General features: G+C 48.1%; 2 protein-coding genes across 7 annotated transcripts in view; one reads left to right on the forward strand and one right to left on the reverse strand.

The window, feature by feature from the left end:
• Rassf5 (Ras association domain family member 5) overlaps nucleotides 1-3,001 on the forward strand; it is a 66,964-nt gene extending 63,963 nt beyond the window's left edge. For both annotated transcript variants that reach the window (XM_036201944.1, XM_036201945.1), the window contains one exon: nucleotides 1,107-3,001. In XM_036201944.1, coding sequence (XP_036057837.1) covers nucleotides 1,107-1,259 — 153 coding nt within the window. In that variant the 3' untranslated portion in view covers nucleotides 1,260-3,001. The remainder of the gene's footprint in view (nucleotides 1-1,106) is intronic.
• Nucleotides 1-18,521, reverse strand: part of Eif2d (eukaryotic translation initiation factor 2D) — a 32,338-nt gene that overhangs the window by 5,461 nt on the left and 8,356 nt on the right. For 2 of the 5 annotated variants that reach the window (XM_036201940.1, XM_036201939.1), the window contains exons 8-14: nucleotides 17,982-18,027; nucleotides 17,234-17,337; nucleotides 16,970-17,119; nucleotides 16,551-16,640; nucleotides 15,158-15,253; nucleotides 13,429-13,549; nucleotides 10,412-10,586 (exon numbers count right to left, since the gene is read on the reverse strand). In XM_036201940.1, the coding sequence (XP_036057833.1) occupies nucleotides 10,412-10,586; nucleotides 13,429-13,549; nucleotides 15,158-15,253; nucleotides 16,551-16,640; nucleotides 16,970-17,119; nucleotides 17,234-17,337; nucleotides 17,982-18,027 (782 nt within the window). Of the gene's footprint in view, nucleotides 1-7,048; nucleotides 7,998-10,025; nucleotides 10,314-10,411; nucleotides 10,587-13,428; nucleotides 13,550-15,157; nucleotides 15,254-16,550; nucleotides 16,641-16,969; nucleotides 17,120-17,233; nucleotides 17,338-17,981; nucleotides 18,028-18,521 lie in introns of those variants that run through there. The other 3 variants (XM_036201941.1, XM_036201942.1, XM_036201943.1) reach the window with 3 other exon arrangements.

The following is an 18,521-nucleotide window of genomic DNA, read 5'->3' on the forward strand; positions in this document are numbered from 1 at the left end:
CAGAGATCTGAGGATCTCATTTCAACCAGGACACCTCAGTGTGGTCTCAAGTCTGCAGCTGAGTCTGTTAGGAAGAGTGAGCCACTGAGAGCCTGTGAGCTCTGTGGGCCTATGGGCCTGGGGTTGGGAGAGCCGGACCAGCTCTAGTCCCCACTGTGCGGCTGCTGGCTCTGTGGCTGTGGTTTTCTTACCTTCTCCCCAGGGAGTGTGGGGGTTAGAGCAGGTACTCCCTAAATACTCCGCTGTGCTCCAGGAATGTGGGGGTTAGAGCAGGTACTCCATAAATACTCCCTTGTGCTCCAGAAGTGTGGGGGTTAGAGCAGGTACTCCATAAATACTCCCTTGTGCTCCAGGAGTGTGGGGGTTAGAGCAGGTACTCCATAAATACTCCGCTGTGCTCCAGGAGTGTGGGGGTTAATGCAGGTACTCCATAAATACTCCCTTCTTGGGCTGGAGAGATGGCTCAGAGGTTAAGAGCACTGCTTGCTCTTCCAAAGGTCCTGAGTTCAATTCCCAGCAACCACATGGTGGCTCTGTAATGAGATCTGTTGCCCTCTTCTGGCCTGCAGGGATATGTGCACTGTATACATAATAAATAAATAAAAATTAAAAAAAAAAATACTCCCTTGTGCTCCAGAAGTGTGGGGGTTAGAGCAGGTACTCCCTAAATACTCCCTTGTGCTCCAGGAGCGTGGAGTCTAATCCTTCTCCCACGTGGAGGTAGCCTGGCCAGCTAGAGCCGACTGACAGGTGTCAGGGTACACACAGTACACTGGCTCATGAGGTGGGTGGAGTTTGTCCACAGCTAGAGCGAGGTGTCCTCCTGCCTCTGGAGAGCACAGCCAGGACCAAAGAGAAGCTCTCAGCTGCTGACTTCCCATAAAAACAGGGCATGTGGACTAGGATCTCCATGAGTGCCAGGATTTGACCGTTTGTGGCTGATGTGACATTGTGTATAGTACAGATGTCATTCATGGTACCTGCGTGTTCAAAGTGTGTGGGGCCAGCTCGCTGATGTAAACCGAGACAGTAGCAGGGCTCTTGGATCGCGTCACCTTCTAACCATTTCCCCTTGTTTTCTCCACCTCCTCCTCCGTGCCTCACAGTGGGACGCCTTTTCCATTCCTGAACTCCAGAACTTCCTAACTATTCTGGAAAAAGAGGAGCAGGACAAAATCCACCAAGTGCAGAAAAAGTACAGCCAATTCCGGCAGAAACTGGAGGAGGCGTTACGAGAGTCTCAAGGGAAGCCTGGGTAACCAGCCTCCTTCCTGTCCTCAGTGCCCTCCGATTTATTTTATTATTTTGCAACAGACACTTATTCTCAAGACACCTCTGGGTCAACCTGTGCCTGCCCAGCAGTTAACAGATGTGGCACAAAGTCTCTTCCACAAAGTGTCTGTGCAGGGTTCGATTCCTGCCAACCCACTGCGCCATGACTCTGGAGAGGTTCCGTCTGGATCAGAACTCATGGAACGAACACTGTTTCTCCTGCTCGATCTGCTGGCCTTTCACAAACCAAATAGTTGCCTCTCTGGTCACCAAACTCCAACCAATCACACCAGCCGGCAAAAAGCAAAGAAAGGTTTTCGAGCCCTGTGTTCTTTCTCTGGACTTAGTTCTTCAGTTCCACCATAGTGTCTTTATTTATGGGTCAAATATGGTATATTCATTCAGTGAAGTCCTTGAAAGCAGGAAATGCTCACGGAAGGACTGCTCTCCTTGCCCCAGGTGCCTCCTCTTCACTAGGACTAGACACTCAGGGTTAGCCTGAGATGTCAGAGGCTACAGCCCGGACCAGGCCCCGTCTCTGTCACCCCACGGCCTGTGCACATGAGAACCCAAAGGCAAATACGTACATCTGTGTGGTAGTTCAGCATGTCTTTGTCCGATGTTTGTTATGTTAGATCTTGAGTTTAATGTCGTCCTCACTACGGGTCTCTACCAAAGGGAAACCAGCCACTTAACCATTTTAGTCTCCTGCTGAGTCACCAGGAAGTACTGCAGAGAAGCGCATCCAAGCTGTCTACTGCCTGCCTGCAGCTAGGAAGCAGTGGGGCCTGGACTCCTGGGTCTACTCCTCGGCCTTCAGCTCTGCCTCCATCCTCTCCAGCTGTCGCCGCCAGAGTAGCAGCCTTGATTACATACAGTGGTAGGGTTCTTTCTGTCGCAAAGCATGGTCTGCTGTAGCACAGCAGTCAAACCTCCCTGGTGACTTCAGTGCCTTTTTGTTTTCCGAGAGAAGAGTGGGGCATGTTTGCTTACAGCTCTCCTGCTGGCCTGACCCCGGCAGGAAGTGGACAGTGGTGGTGTAGAGATAAGGGCAGGGGATTCCTCAAAGCACAGGGTGGTGATCACACACCTCTTGGCCATCAAGCTTCCTGAGCAGGCTCCGATTTCGAAGATGTGATATTATTATTAACCACACTGACAGCATCAGATTATGACTCTGGCTCTTTGACTAGTTCAAACTGAAAACAAATTAGCCAAGACTGCAAAGACATCAACCCAGAGGGAGAAAATCTTGTCCTTTTCGAAGACAGCTGGTGTTCCAATCTAGCCTCTGGAAGAGACATTCTCTTGTCGCCTTGTCCTTCCACACCCCTCGGGTTGTTTTAAGCCTAAGCTTCTAAGTGTAGCCTCAAGATTTCCTTCCCCAGCTCAGGCCAGTCCACAGCACTCCTGCCCCAGAGGAACGCTGAGTCCTTGTCATTCAGTCGTCTCCAGAGCTACCAAAGCAACATGTGCTAGCAACTCTGCAAGGCTGTGCATGCCGTCGACCCTGGCTGTCCGCCATCTCCTGCTCAGCTTTATGGCGCCCTTCCCTCCTGTGTATGACAGGGGCGGATGGAAAGCTACTCCCTCCATCCTGCATGTCTGTAGCATTAGAAGGCATGGCTCCTGCTGCAAACACTGTGAATGCTGCTGAGAACCCCCCTCCATGGATGGCTACTTTATTTTTGAGAAGAGAAAAAAGTCATGTATATATATATATACAAATATATATATGTGTATATACACATAGAGGCATATAGCTATATATAAAGAAAAGGTGTTTATTCAGAAAATTATAGTAAAATTCAGACTTTAAGCACAGTTGGACTCAGGACCTCTACGAGGTTGGTTGGGACTCTGGGGAGGGTCACGTTCCTTCGGTCCCAGAGCTGGGTGTAACTGCTGGTAGTGTGCCTTCTATGGTTGTATTGCTCCGTGGGTGTTCGTTTTGAAAATATTTTCTTTCTAAATGTCTTTCTTATATGTTTTTTAATGATTAATAAAAGCTTACTGCAAAAACAATTCTCGATGGAAACATCCTCACTGAACTTCATCTTAGGGAACTGAGCTGGGGGAGGGGGCTGTGCAACACTGGGTACACTGCTTGGCAGAGCCAGGTTCTCTTCTACAGTAAGTTGGGATTACAGGCTACTATCCAAATGCTTTCGAGAAAATTGTCCACACCGGGAGGGCACTGCCTCTTCTCCATCTCCCTAGTGCCGGGGAGGGGAGGGGACTTAGAGCAAAGCACCTGTTGAGTGAGCACCAGCTCTGTTCTGGAATTATTTAAGACTAAGGTGTCACTGGTGACTCCAGCTGCGAGGGGCTGAGCTGGTACTAAGCAGCCCCCATTTGGGCGCCCTCTGATTTCCAGCAAAGAAGGGTCTTTGGATCACAGGAAAAGGCCACGAAAGTTAACTTCCTGTGTTGCTCACGTACCATGCACTGCATGGAGCCTACAGGCTGCAGGGGCTCTGCCCCTCTCCACCAGACATCCTTAAAACCAGCCGATCACAGGACTGATGGGGTGGCTCAGCGGGAAAAGGTGGTTCCCGCCAAGCCTGTCCTGAGTTTGACCTCTGAAACCCATGTGGGGAAAGAGAACCGGCTCTTGCAGGTTTTCTTCTGACCTCTCCATGTGTGCTGTGGCGTGTGTGTGTGTGTGTGTGTGTGTGTGTGTGTGTGTGTGAGAGAGAGAGAGAGAGAGAGAGAGAGAGAGAAAGAGAGAGAGATGGGGTCTCTCTATGTAGCCCCTGGCTGTCCTCAAACTCGGATTCACCGGCCTCTGCCTCTATGTGCTGGGATTAAAGGTGTCTGCCACTACACCTGGCTTACAATCTAAATTTTAAAGAATTAACTTTGAAATTTTGACATCTAACCTCTGTGGCCAGCCTGGTCCTGCACATCTTAGGCCAGGGTCCAGCCAGGTGGGTCTGCCTAGTCCCCTACTCCATGCACCATGCCCAGTCCCCAGACCCAGCCCGAGTCCCCCATCCAGTGCACCAGCCTAGGCTGCTCATCCCTGCCACACAGACGCCAACCTCCAGGCTTTGGCCAGGACAGACATGTGGCCCATCCACCTAGACTTACCTCCTACCACCTGCCTCCATCCTCCTGTACAAAAACTAACTCCAAATGGACCAAAGACCTAACTGTGAAACCTGACAGACGCCAACTGCTAGAAGAGACATAGGCAGTGTCCTACAGGATGGAGGTGCAGGAAAAGGACCTCCTGAATAAGGACTACATTGGCCCAGAAATGAAAGCCAACAGTTCAGGAAACCAATCAAGTGAAGAGGAAGCCCACAGAATGGGAAAGAATCTTTGCCAGCTATACATCCGACAGAAGATTAAAATCCAGAAAATATAAAGAACTCAAACAGTCAAAAGAGCAAACAACCCATTCCAAAAAATGGACTAAGCAACTAAATAGAGATTTCTCAAAAAAATAAAAATGACTAAGAAATATTTCAAAATATGTTCATTTAGGGAAATACAAATCAGTATTTGTATTTTTTTGCCAGTCAAATTGGCCAACAAGTACTGGAAAGAACGTGGGAAAGAGGGCATTCTCAATCACTGTTGATGGGATTGCAAACTGATACAGCCACTCTGGAAATCAGTGTGGAGAACCTTCAAAAAACCAAAAATAAATCTACCACATTGTCCAGCTGTACCACTCCTTGGCATATGACAACAAAAGACTCAACATCCTACTCCACTGGTGCTGTTCACAATAGCTAGGAAATGGGAACCACCGAAATGTCCTTTAGCTGACAGATGGAGAAGGAAAACGAGGTAGAGATACTCTAATACACTGTGGAATATTATCCAGCTGTAAAGGAAAGTGAAACCATGAACTTTGCAGGTAAAGGATGGAACTAGGAAAGATCACAGTGCGTAGCAACCCTCATCCAGAAAGACAAACAGTATGTGCTCTCTCTCATCCGTGGTCCAGTTCCAAATCTTCAGAAGTGAACACATAATCTGGAGTAACTGCAGAAACCAAAACCATGAAAGTAAAACTGGACAGCTTCCAAGGGAGAGAAGCAGCCAACAGCCCTACCCAGCTGTGACACCTAGGACCCTAACAACCAGCACGGCACATATCCCTAAGGGTACAATGGTGGCTCTCTTATTCGGTGGAACTAACTGTTTGACTTAAGGCCCGCTCAACAAGGGGAAAGATGTCTGGTGCTGAGAATCTGGCCAACTCCCCGGGGCTAGTGAGGTCAGAGATCTTAAAGGAGAACCTTCTCTTGCTACTTTACTAGACCAACAGAATTCCCGACTGCACCCTAAATACTTACCCTTGTATCCACAGGGAAGTGTAGCTCCCACCCATCATCAAAGAAACACGGTCTTGGTAACAGAGACCTGGACAGAAAACCACAGCTGCAGAGAACAGCTGCCCACAGGACACCATCACCAACCGCTAGAGCTACACCCAACCCTGCACCTCGCCCAGTGTGTGTGCATCCCTGTAATCCCAGCACTCGGGAGGCAGAGCAGGGGATCTCTGTGAGTTCGAGGCCAGCCTGGTCTACAAAGCAAGTTCCGGGCCAACCAAGACTACAAAGTGAGACCTTGTCTCAAAAAACAAAACAAAACAAAAATCAAGAAACACAAAAGCCCAGGAATCGCTACAGAAGAGGGGCAGAATATTCTAAGAGTCAGAGGACCAGGGACTCTGCTGTGAGGTTGTATCTCCTAGAAATGACAGAAGTTTTGGTCACGGGACCTCAACAGCATGGCAGCCTAAAGCAGACCTGAACAAGGACAACACTGACATGAAAGGGGGGATCTCCTGGGGCCCCACTGCTAGACAAAGAACTAGATCAACTAAGTAATCTTAAGAGTGGTAGAAACAGTCTTCCCCAGGGATGAGCCCTGTAATTGGCTATCCAATACCTGGTGGTCAACCCTGAAATCATGCATTCAAGTAACACTGAACAAGTGGAGCAGGCTGAATCATATGTCTGTTCTGTTCTAATCCTCACATTATGTGCACACACACACACCAACAATAAAAAAAGAGGCCATGAATGTGAGAGGGAGGAAGAGGAGATATAAGAGGGGCTAAGAGAAGACAGGGATAGGATGTAAGTGGCATTGTAAGTTCAAAGCTCAAAGTCTGACCTTGATATAGATTATCTGGCTTGGCCCAGAGAGAATCCATTCCACGGTCTGACTCTGCTCCACCCTTTTCCGCATCTCCACGCCATTCACAGGGGAGAAAAGACGATGATTCAGTGCCAGTGTATCACTATTCCTGGAAAAACACCCCGGCAGAGGCCTGGACAGCACACCGCCATGGCAGAGTGCTGATTGAACCACAGTGAAGGGTAGATCTCCTTATAGGCTTCGTGCCTTTAGCAGGGACATCGTCAATTTCTGCAGCACTACTTTCCAGGAGCATGCAGGACAGATGAGGCCTGTGAGAACACAGCACAGTGCTGCATGTCATCTGTGTGCATGCAGGGGACATGTGTTAGCGCTGCACACACTGCGCTCCTCAGGAGCGGATGTGCTCTACAGAGGCTTTGTTGTAATAGGATACTGCCAGAGTTGGCTTCTAGAAGGCACTTCCAGGTTCCGTACATGTGTGCTGGTAGAGAAGATTAGTGAGGGTAAGAAGTGGACTGTCCAAGTGAAAGGCCTGTTCTTGGTTTCACAGCAAGAGGTGGGAGTTGTCACACATTTTTACATCCACCCCTTTCTTTCCACGTCTAAGAAAATGGGTGATTTGGGAGACAGTAGATGAGAAAGCCTCTTTTATCTCAGTTTTTAATAGGATGAGAAGGGGAAAAGGTAGTTCTTTCTTAATGGTAAAATCCAGGAACTCTTAAGGAGTTGACAATTACACAGCTCTTATTCCTGTTTACACAGTATTCCTGTTTACACAGAGAGTTCTAGATTCACAAATGACCTGCATAGCCCAAGGTGAACAAGAGTGATAGGTTAACTACTTCTGACATCCAGTGACTCCTCTGTACTCAGATGGACACAGCTCCTCTTCCTGAGTCCTCTGAAGACTGACTGAAGAGCCCTTCCTTGAACCCAAGCTGCAGAAGCTGGGGCTGAAGAAGGCACTTGTCTAAGACGTCACTACTTCAAAGCTCCCATCCTGGAGTTACATCACAGACTTGGCCATTGGTGGCAGCATGCTGTACCCAGCTGGGGACAAAGCATGGTCACATAGGAACCCATGTTCTGTTTTCACTGTTCTCATGTCTACATGCTGCTGCTGCTGTGAGTTCACTTTTTCTGCTGCTGGGACTGAGGGCAGAGAAGAGCCAGGCTGTTTTCTATGGGCCTAACTCTACAGCGACACCAAGCTCGGCAGGCCTAGGAGGTTAATTAGGTCACAGGAGCACTAAGTAGGAAGCTGGTCTGTCTGGCGGAGGGGCTTTAGAAACAGGAAGGCTCTCCCTGCTGAGCTTCAGATGGGCTGCCCTGCCTCTTATACAGGGCATGAACTAAATCACAGAAACTGCGTGAACATTCTCACTAAGTGAAGGATAAGGCCATTCAGATTTAGATTAGAATAAAAGTAAAGAATTACAGTTTTTATTTGCAAAAGTTGAAAACGCTCACATCAATTACCAGCTCAGACCCTGAGTTCCCGTGGGATCCACTGCATGAAATGGGCTGTCACTTCTTGCCAGGTTTGGGGGCCTTTTCTAGGCCTTGGATGTGTTTTCCAGGGAGCCGATACTCTTCTACAATCCAAAAAGAACATCTTCAGCCACGCCTAGTCTCAAGTCCCTACTGCCCCTCCCTGCTTTCCATGTCCCTGGAGCCCTGTAACCTCCTGCCCTGCCCTGTCCACTAAACCTTGCTGCCAAGGATCTGTTACAATCATTGCCAACACATGACCTGCCTTCTGTGTCCCGTTCAAGCTCACCGGTGTCTGGTGACACCTAGGATTGACCATTTACCACACACAGTTAGTTGAACGATGTATTTTGGTCATTTATACCCTACTAGCTACCATCTAGATCAGTGGTTCTCAAACTTCCTAATGCTATGACCCTTTAATACAGTTCCTCAGATGGGTGGTGGTGGTGCACACCTTTAATCCCAGCACGTGGGAGGCAGAGGCAGGCAGATCTCTGAGTTCGAGGCCAGCTTGGTCTACAGAGCAAGTTCTGGGACTACACAGAGAAACCTTGTCTTGAAAAACCAAAGTAAAAACAAACAAAAGAATACAGTTTCTCATGTTGTGGTGACCCCAACTATAAAATTATTTTCATTGCTACTTCCTGACTGTAATTTTGCTACTGTTATAAATCATATTGTAAATCTGTGTTTTCTGATGATCTTAGGCCACCCCTGTGAAAGGGTTGTTCTCCCCCAAGCAGTCACAACCCACAGTGGGAGCCGCTGATCTAGATGTTCTAGGAGAGAAGGTGTGTGTCTGTTTAGGTGTCCATTCATCTATTTTCTTCTGTCTCTTCTTAGTCCCATTCCACCACATGCGGCTTCCACATAAAGGAGCTCAGTTTGGAAGGTAATTGCTGTGGACTGTCATAGGCCATGAGATAACTCTACTTATTGAGCATGTGCTATATGCCAGTCTCTTGAGTGTGAGACAAGCCTGGGAAAGGCAAGGTCTATCTCAAGTTCTATTTTGCAGAGGGTTCAGACATTAGAGAAAAAATTAGCCAAGCTCCAGACACTAACAAGAACTATCAACACAGTTGAGAAGCACTAATGTTAGTAATTTTTATCACATTCAAAGGGAAATGGGCATTGCTCCTGAGCTGTGCCAGTTAACCTGTGAGGACAGACAGACCAGGGATATGGAGGGCGGGGCACACAAGACGAGGGAACAGGCAGGTAGAAGCAGGTAGATGTCAAGCGCCCGGTGTGTGTGTGGGAAGAGCAGAACTGGCTGGGATGCCATTAGGACGTCAGGGAGCTGGGAGAGAGGCTGCAGGAAAAACAGGGCAGGCTGGGAGGGGCGTGTCCTCAAACTCAGGAGTTTACTCCTGAAGGCATGGACAGACAGAAGGCCTTTCAGGACAGTGATAGGATCACACTTAGTTTAGAAAAGGTAAGCCAGGCAGGATGTGGAAGAGGGCGTCAATGGAGGACAAAGTAGAGGCTAGAGACCCTGAGAGAATCAAAGAACTATAGCTCTGAAGAACAAAAAGATTCAGAGCCCAGCTACAGAACTCAGGAGTCAGGTGAGCTCCAGGCAAGGTACTGAGTCTCTCTGGACCTCGGTTTCCTGATCTGCAAAACAGGCAACAGTCCTGCAGCACAGTTATAACCAGGAGATGTCCTCTCACAGCCCAGCTGAACACCAGGCACAGCCGGGGCACTCACCACATGATGGCTAGAAGGGGAAATCAGGAGGAAAGCTAAGAATATGTCTGATGGAGAGAGCAGGGATTCTGGGAAGGGCCAAAGATCTGGTTCAAACACTGGCTTCATCTCCTGCTCACTGCTATAAACTGAAGTGTGTGTAAACACGTAAATACACAGACTGTTGCTCTTCAATGGGGTTATGTCCCCTTATACACCCATTTTGAGTTGAAAATACGGTAAACCGAGGGGCTAGAGAGATGGCTTGTCAGGTAGAGCATTTGCTGCTCTTCTAGAGGATCTGGTTTTCAATTCCCAGAATCCACATGGCAGCTCACATCTACAACTCCAGTTTCAGAGGCTCCGTTGCCCTCTTCTGGCTTCTGAAGGCACCAGGCACACACGTAATACAGACATACATGCAGGCAAAACACCCATACACATATAATTCTTTTAATTATTAAAAAGAGAGAGAGGAAATATGGTAAGTTGAAAAGGCACATAATCCAGCTGAAGTGGAGAACACCTTAGCTAAATGGCTCAGCATAGAATGGCATTCTGGTTGTCCCCCCTTGATCACGTGACTGACAGGGGAGGGGCTCTTGCTACTACCTAGCATCTCCACAGACTGTCTAGCCAATGCTAGTTCTGAGAGTTCAAACTTCAAAATCTGAAGTACAGTTTCTCTGGAATGCATCATTTTTGCACCACAGTGAAGTGGAACTCTGTAAAGAGTATAGACAGAGGTTCGATACTCACTCTAGTGAGTCTGCGCGAGATCCTTGCCAAGCCATCCCAGTGTCTTCTCAGCAGGGATACTCACCGAGCAATAGCTGGCCAAGGTGGTGGATCTGGTTCCCTTGGATCTGCACCTGCAGACTGTCTTTGGCCCCAGGGGCAGGAGAGACGATGGTGCTGGCCTGGCACCGCTGCTGGAGAGTGGCAGCCACTGAGCATGGATCAAGACCATAGGTCTCCAAGTTCCGGACCACAGTCACCTGGGGACAGGAAGCTGATGGTGGGTGTTTATGGCACACTCTCTCCTCTAAAGGGCCTTTTGGCAGCTGCCTCACCCATGTTCCCTGATGGTTCTCTATCCCTGTAACCCTGAGGCCTTTCTGTCCATCTCATCCACTATATGTGTTAATAGATCTCTATTCTACCTATAACATGTAAGTTAAGGGTTTTTTTTAAACCATGGAGAACTTAAAACATAAATAAAAGTACAATAATATGGTGCCAAGCATGGTGATACACGCCTTTAATCCCAGCACTCAGGAGGCTGAGGCGGATGAATCTCTGTGAGTTAGTTTTAAGGCCAGCCTGGTTTACATATAGCAAATTCTAGGCCAGCCAAGGCTACATAATGAGACCCAATCTCAAAACAAAACACCAAAAAAGTACAAGAGTGTGATGGACTACATACTCGTTCCCAATTTCAACAGTTGTCTATGTACTGAGCTTATGGCTCCTGGATTACTTTACAGCAAATCCTCCTACACTTCAGATCTTTCCTATAAATATCGCAGTATGTACCTCCAAAGGTTAAGGACTCTGTTTTCTTTTTCTTTTTTAAAGACAGGGTCTCAACTATGTTTCTGGTTGGCTTTAAACTCTCTATGTAGACCAGGCTAGCCTCTAACTCACAGAAATCCACCTGCCTCTGTTTCCTGAATGCTGGGATCAGAGGCAGGTACCACCAGGCCCTGCAAGATAAGGACTGTTCTAAACATAAAAGCAGAAGCAGCTGGTGAGATGGTCAGTGGTTAAGGTGCTTGCTGCACAAACCTGACAGCCTGGGATCAGTGCCCAGGACCCACAAAAGGTAGATGGAAAGAGCCAATGCCGCTAAGTTGACTCCTGACCCCCTCCATGCACTGTCCCATGCACGCTCCCCCTCCCAGCCCCAATAATGATGATGATGTTGCTGATAATGATAAAATATTATGTACCTGAAACAGTTCCTTAAAGTCACATAGCTAGTCAAAAACGTGGCCCTTTTCCATTATTAGCAACAAATGAGAAGGATGTGACTTCAGGACAAAAAGGAAAGCTTTTTTTTAAAATCACAATTAGGGCTGGAGAGAAGGCTCAAAGGTTAGCAGCACTTGCTGCTCTTCCAGAAAAGCTTAAGTTCAATTCCCCGTACCCACAGGACAGCTCAAACTCCAATTCCCTGGGGGAATCTAGCACCCTCTTCTGGCCTCTATGGGAACTGCATACCTGTGGTATCCAGACATACACGTGGATGAAAAACCCATACACACACAATAGAAATAAATAAATCCCTTTTTAAAAGCTATAAAAATCACAGTCCAGATCTGGAGAGAGACCTCAGTGATTAAGAACATAGACTGCTCTTCCAGAGGACTCGGGTTCAGTTCTCAGCATCTACACGGCAGCTCCCAACTGTCTGTAACTCCAGTCTTAGGGGATCTGACACCCTCTTCTAGCCTCCACAGGCACCAGGCCAAACATAGCACACAGACATGCATGAGGCAAAACACGAAATTAAAAATACATATGTAAAATGACAGTCCTCCTTTGGCTGCTCTTCAAGATGAGAAAGGAGCACCATTCTGTGGCCTGGAGAGGCTGCTCTCCACAATGTCTTTAAAAAGCCTTATGCTTGCACGGACTGCAGATGCAATCTTAGACTCTGTGAGGCTTTAGAGGTCACATTAGAAAGCCAGTTTCCTCCCTGAGACCCTGGCTGTATCTCCCCACAAGTGGTCACAAAAGTCTTTGCTTGCAGACCTCCAGAAAAGAACTCATCATTTCATGCAACACCAACTTCATCTTTGGACAGTCTATTATTAATAAAAGATTTGTGCTACTGGGTGGTGGTGGAGCATGCCTTTAATCCCAGCACCCAGGTGGATCTCTGTGAGTTTGAGGCCAGCCTGATCTACAGAGTGAGATCCAGGACAGGCACCAAAAGTACACAGGGAAACCCTGTCTTGAGGGAAAAAAAAAAAAAAAAAAAGATTTGTGCTTAATATATACATAGGTGTGTGGTATACTGTCTGGCAGGTAACTGTTGCTAATTAAGGTTACCATGACAGGTTCTCATTTAGGGAGTGCTGAGTGCTGGGTGCTGGGCCTACGCACAGCCCTCCTTTGGTCACTGAAGTACAGGGTAAGTAGTACTCCATTCTCACAGAAGGGAACTGAGGCACAAGGAAGTTCAGTAGGTGCTCAAGGTCAAGAAATGAGAAAAGGCCACACTAGAGTTCCAAAGCCTGGGCCCAGAACCACATGCTCGCATAGTTTTCCATTTTGAGCCCAAGCCTGTGTTCTCAGAGTTCCTACCTGTCTTTCTCCTCTACATATGCAGAACAAGGACACTTCCTTTGCAGGGGACAGCATTCTATGAATTTTGAAGGCAGTTATAATTTGTTCCCTACAACTTTGTGTTGCCACGCTAAACACAGTTCCTTCAGCAAATTTTTATAAGTTATTTTCATTGAGCAAGGCCCAAGAGGTAGACTGTGGAAGAGACGAAGGCCTATAAGGCAGTACCAAGGAAAAACTCCAACTAAAATACTGTTCACTTCTGAAACAGGCTCTAGCAAGTTTTTTAGTAGAAAACCCCAGAGGACAGGAGGAAGAGTTTAATGATAACCCTCCCCCAGGGCCAGTGCAAGCACACAGCATGGGCCGTCCAATCCAAATGCCTCCAGTCATACCAGGAAATTAGAACTCAGCAGGGAAACTAACCGTTCTCAAACACTGGATTGTTTTTTGGGTGGTGGTAGCGATGGAACCCAGGGCCTTAGCACAGGGACGCAAATGTTCTAACACTGAGTCACAGCCACTGCCCAGTGGCTTTTAAATTACCTTTTTATTATAAGCCTTCTGGGCAAGGGTGATGTCAATTGGACTGAGTTTCCCTTTCTTCAGAATGGGCTCCTGTCCAGGAAACGTCACTTGGTAGGCAGGCTGCATATTTTGCAAACACCTAAAATGAGAGTGCCAGTTATAAACAGATCAAGGCAACAGCCAGCATCTCTGTATCCTGCTACCATGAGCACCGAGTTCAAGTGTTCGAGGCACACGTATATGCAATCTGGCTGCAGGTCAGAAGCATTGAGATCACCTGGGGAGCTGAACCACAGACCAATGAACTCAGTGTCTCAGAGCTCCCCAAAGGGTAGCCAAGGTTGACATCCACTGATCCAGGGAAGGAATCAACAGTGACTTGGGTGCCTGGAAACTCTCCACTTGCTTGGCCTCCTGGGAATCTGCAGTCTGCCTTGTGGAGGCTACTCCCTGTCTCAAAAGTGTGCCTTCCCAGCTAACTGCCTCTGAGTGCTGCTCACTTCTCTCACATGGTCCAGCAGTGCATGTGTATGTTTGTGGGTGCTCCTGTGAATGCGGGCAGGCTCCTGCATGGCATGGTGCACGTGTGGAGGTCAAAGGACAATCTCAGGAGGCAGTCCTCAACTCCCGCCCTCTGTGGTTTCCCCAGCTGCACACAGGAGGTTATCTGACCCATGAGTCTCCAGGGACTCTGTGTCTGTCTCCACCTCGTCATAGGAGGGCAGGGATCATAGAGGTGTGCCTGACTTCTCCTGGGTTCTGAGGACTTGGACTCAGGTGCTCAGGCTTGAGAGGTAAGGGCTTTACCCACTGAGCCACCTCCCCAGGAACCTGTAATAATAACAATGTATCTTTTGTAGGACACTCAAGTCTACAGTAGTTCATGCCTGCACCCAGCACCCAGAGGCGCAAATCCATGGCCAAGCTACTCAGTGAAGCTTGTCTCAAGAACAAACTAACACAGGAAAGCCAGCTCAACTCCGCCATTATAGTACACAGCACCCCAAAGATAAGGCTGTGTACCAATAAAACTCACACAGACATGTAACAGGATAGAGTCAGAGTGTACTATACAGTTTGCTGGGTCCCCATATGAACTCACACAGACATGTAACAGGATAGAGTGTACTATACGGTTTGCTGGGTCCCCATATGAACTATTTTCAGCTATGGTTCTACAGACAGAAAGTGTCAAGAATTTTTCCTCTGAACACAACTCCCCAGCTTAAGTGGTTCTTTTATTGAAGTTCTTAGTTTTAATTAATGTTTTTCTCTCTGTCAAGGGCTTCTATGTCCTGATGGCTCAAACTGTCACCAAAACTCTCCACATCAGAATTATTCAAGCCTATGTTTATGGAAGGAGAGTCACAGACTAAAATAGTGAGAGTCTGTACATGCGGGGAGGATATGTATTGTTGGCGTAGATGTCTGCATGTGGGGTCTAGAGGTCAATTTGGGGCTCCTCCATCACCCTCTGGCTTAGTTTTTGAGACAGAATCTGTCATTGTAGCTGAAGCTCATCAGCCTGGCTGAGGTGGCAGGCCAATGAACTCCAACCTGTCTGTCCCCCAGCACTGAGGTTACAGACAGATGCTGCCACACCTGGCTTCCATGTGGGTACCGGAGAGCTGAACTCAGGCATCCGTGCTGCAGCCAGTGCTGCGGTCAGTGACCATTCTGAAGTTCTGTGGTAGATACTAAGGGCGGCGATGCAGAGAAGTTGAAAGGGACTGCCAGGCCCTATTACCTGGTCAGGAGACAGTCCCACGGAAGCTTCATGACCGAGTGCTGTTCGTTTTTCTCTAAGATGCAGTCACATAAGACAGGATCCAATTTCACCAGACTAAAGGGGAAAAAGAGCATTAAGGCAGCATAAGAAGACTCAACCATTCCAAAGTAACAGCACCCGTCACCCGCGTACCCTGTGCCATCCAGGATCACCCCGCCGTGGGACCAGAGGCCATTGGGCAATAAAGGATGGGAGGACAAAGAGGAGAAGCAAATGGTGGAAGAAATGTGGGAAGGAGTGACCAGGATTCCCTGGCTTGGTTCTGCTCTGGGGCCATATCTTCCAAGGCTTCATCTCAGTCAGCAGGCTAGCAAGGAAGACGGTGAATTCTAAATGCTACAGCCATTATAATGCATACATGGACTAAGCTGTTAGGTTATACCCCCAGAGACCCCTTTAGTTACAGTGGCAACAACTTAGGCTGGAGGTGTGGTGGTAGAGTGTACACCTGGCTTTCTAGAAGCCCTGGGTTCTGTTCCCTACACCACAAAATAAATAGTAATTTAAAATAAATAAACAAAAACTTTTTTTAAAAGTGGGGCATGGGCTGGAGAGATGGCTCAGCCATAAAGGCTAGGCTCACAACCAAAATATAAGAGTTTGGTTCCCAGCACCCACGGCTGTCTCTCCAGCCACAAAAAAATAAAATAAAATAAAATAATTAATTAATTAAATAAAATAAACTATATCAGTGTGTAGTCTTTCTCTTTAGTCATGAGGATGTCTAGGAAACAAAAGCATTAGTGCAACTCTTATCTGTTAGCATGACACCTGTGCCATTTATAAATAGAAAAATCACACCAAAAAGCCACAACGACTTTGAGGAAATACTTTTTGGAGGTTGCACTTGAACATCAGTGGTGGACATGTGTGAGGTGTGTGTACTCAGCTCATGGTCCATTCGGACAGCATGTACTCGACCTGAGCCCCTAGGTAACAGCCCGTGTCCACAGCCCATGGTTTGCAAACACTGCCTTTACCTATCTAAGCTGCTGTGATGGTCTATTCTCCATTCCAGAATCCTTCCCATCCTTCCTTTTTAGAGTTGTTACATTTATCTATCCATGTGTCTCTGCATGGGTCTGCAAGTGCACAATGTAAGTGTACGGGGCGCGCGCGCATGTGCGCGCGCGCGGGGGGGGGGGGGGGGGGGGATGTTTGCAGGGGTTGGTCCTCTCTCTACCATGTGGGTCCCGAGGGTTGAACTCAGGCAGTCAGGCTGGGCATCAGGTGCCTCCTTTACTCCCTGAACTACCTTGCCAGCCCACTTGCCCACTTCCTGCGTCCTTTAATGTCTGTTTGCAGAAATGAAGACCTGAGAAGACAGACTCCATTCTTGGTGCCCACTTACTTCCTGTTGTCTGCATCCACCAGGCTGTTCTTCTTGGCATAGTCAATGACGATCCTGCGGACCTCACTGCCCTCAAGGGTGCTCCCCTTCCTAGAAGAGAAGTAAGCAGAGTTTAGTCCAAGCTGTACACTCCGACTCCCTACTCAGCAGGGCTCTTTCCTTGGCTCTTGCCTTTCTCTTCTTTTCCTGAGGGAGGCAAGCCAGGCTACATGAAATACAATTGCTGAGAGAGAGGCCTACTCTCTCAATGACCTAACCCAAAAGGCCATCCCAAAAGGGAGAGAGAGCTGTGATTCTGCATTTAGAAGAAGGAAGATGGGCAGAGCAGGTTTCCAGTCACAGGAAAACACCACTCAGGGTGAGAGGAAAGTGTAGGCGGACACCATGTAGGCAGAAAAGGGCTGCTCTCCAAAACTCACTTGTGGCCAGACTCCTGGAAGAGCTGGGTCATGCTGGCTGGGACACAGTAGAGGGATTTTATATCTGGAGGGTGATAGGGCTGTTCCCTGCTACCCTCCTGGACAGTCTGGGAAGTCAGGGAAGGCTCAGGGATGACAAAGGATGTGATCCTAAAACCCAGCAGAAGAAAAGAAAAAGCACGTTACACCAGTGCCTTGGCAGCCCCCGACCTGTGGCCAGTGTCCCCAAACCAACTGAGCTGCAGTGACAGGCCCCGCACTCACCTCGGGTGCCTCCAGTCCACGGCCACAATGCTCTCCACCCCTTTGCTCAGCTCCTTGACCTGGACAATCTGCTCCTGCTGCATGTGCTGCAGAAACTTAGAGAGCTGGGGAGAGAAGCCAGCATAGGGACTTCACTGACTCCTCACTGAACACCTAGGAGGGCCAGGCCTGGGGCGAGGTGGGGACTGGAGCACTGTGACACAGTGTTTGCTGCCATTAGACTAAGAACCAAAAGACCACACACATTCCTGTAAGGTGGGGAGCAAGGAGCAACCAGAGAACTAGAGAGATGGCTCAGTGGTCAGGAGCTCACAATGAGGGCTACAGAGACGGCTCAGTGCCTAAGGGCTCACACTGCTCTTGCAGAGGACCCAAGTTTGCTTCTCAGCAGCCATGTATTCAATGGCTCACAACTACATATAACTCCAGCTCCAGAGGCATCTGGCTTCCTCTAACACCAGCATTCATGCATATATACATAATTAAAAATAAAATTAATTTTAAAAAAGAAACTGCTGAACTAACTGATGAGGTCTGTTAGACTCTAATCAGATAGAAAGGGGCCACAGAGGAGAGAGGACCAGGTGCCTTGGCCCAAGGAGAGTTTCATTACTCCCCAGTATAGCTGGAATCAAAAGGCATTAGTTCTAGCTTGAGCCCTGTCTACACGGCTTCCCATGTCCATCTTATCACACGTGTATTCCTACATGACTCTGTACAGACATGCAAAGGAGGTGCAGGCTTTTACCTTTTTATAGCTTGACTTCTTTATATCCAGCTGCTGTCCTTCGGGGCTAGGACAGATAAAAAGGCAAGTTAAACCAAACAGTAAATGTTAGCACCTGCCTGACTAAAGTAACCTTCTCCTCAGCTGTCTTTCCCTACCCCAGAGTCGGAGAGACCACCGTCCTGGAGCTCTCTGCCCAGGTGTGGTACCAGAGAAGATACAGAGTGTGGGATACTCTGAGTCAGAACTATCCCATAACACTGCATCCATGTGCTGTGAAACACTTGAAATGCACCAACTGAGACTGTGAGATTGGGGACCTGAATTTTAAACTTAGCCACATGTGATTAGTGACTATTGTAATCGGACATAGCTTTAAGAGTTCTCTCAAACCAGAGACTCTCCTATGGCTTCAGAAGTTCCACTTCAAAGTGAACCTTACCAACAGCAAGCTCACACTGAGGAAGGCAGGTCTATACCAGAGTTCAGCAAACTGCACTCTGGAGCCTAACTAACCCAGCCGCACCCATCACCATCTGTTGCCTTTGGTGACATCAGTGC

This window comes from Onychomys torridus, chromosome 11 (assembly GCF_903995425.1).
Source record: "Onychomys torridus chromosome 11, mOncTor1.1, whole genome shotgun sequence".
In the NCBI taxonomy this organism is placed as follows: domain Eukaryota; kingdom Metazoa; phylum Chordata; class Mammalia; order Rodentia; family Cricetidae; genus Onychomys; species Onychomys torridus.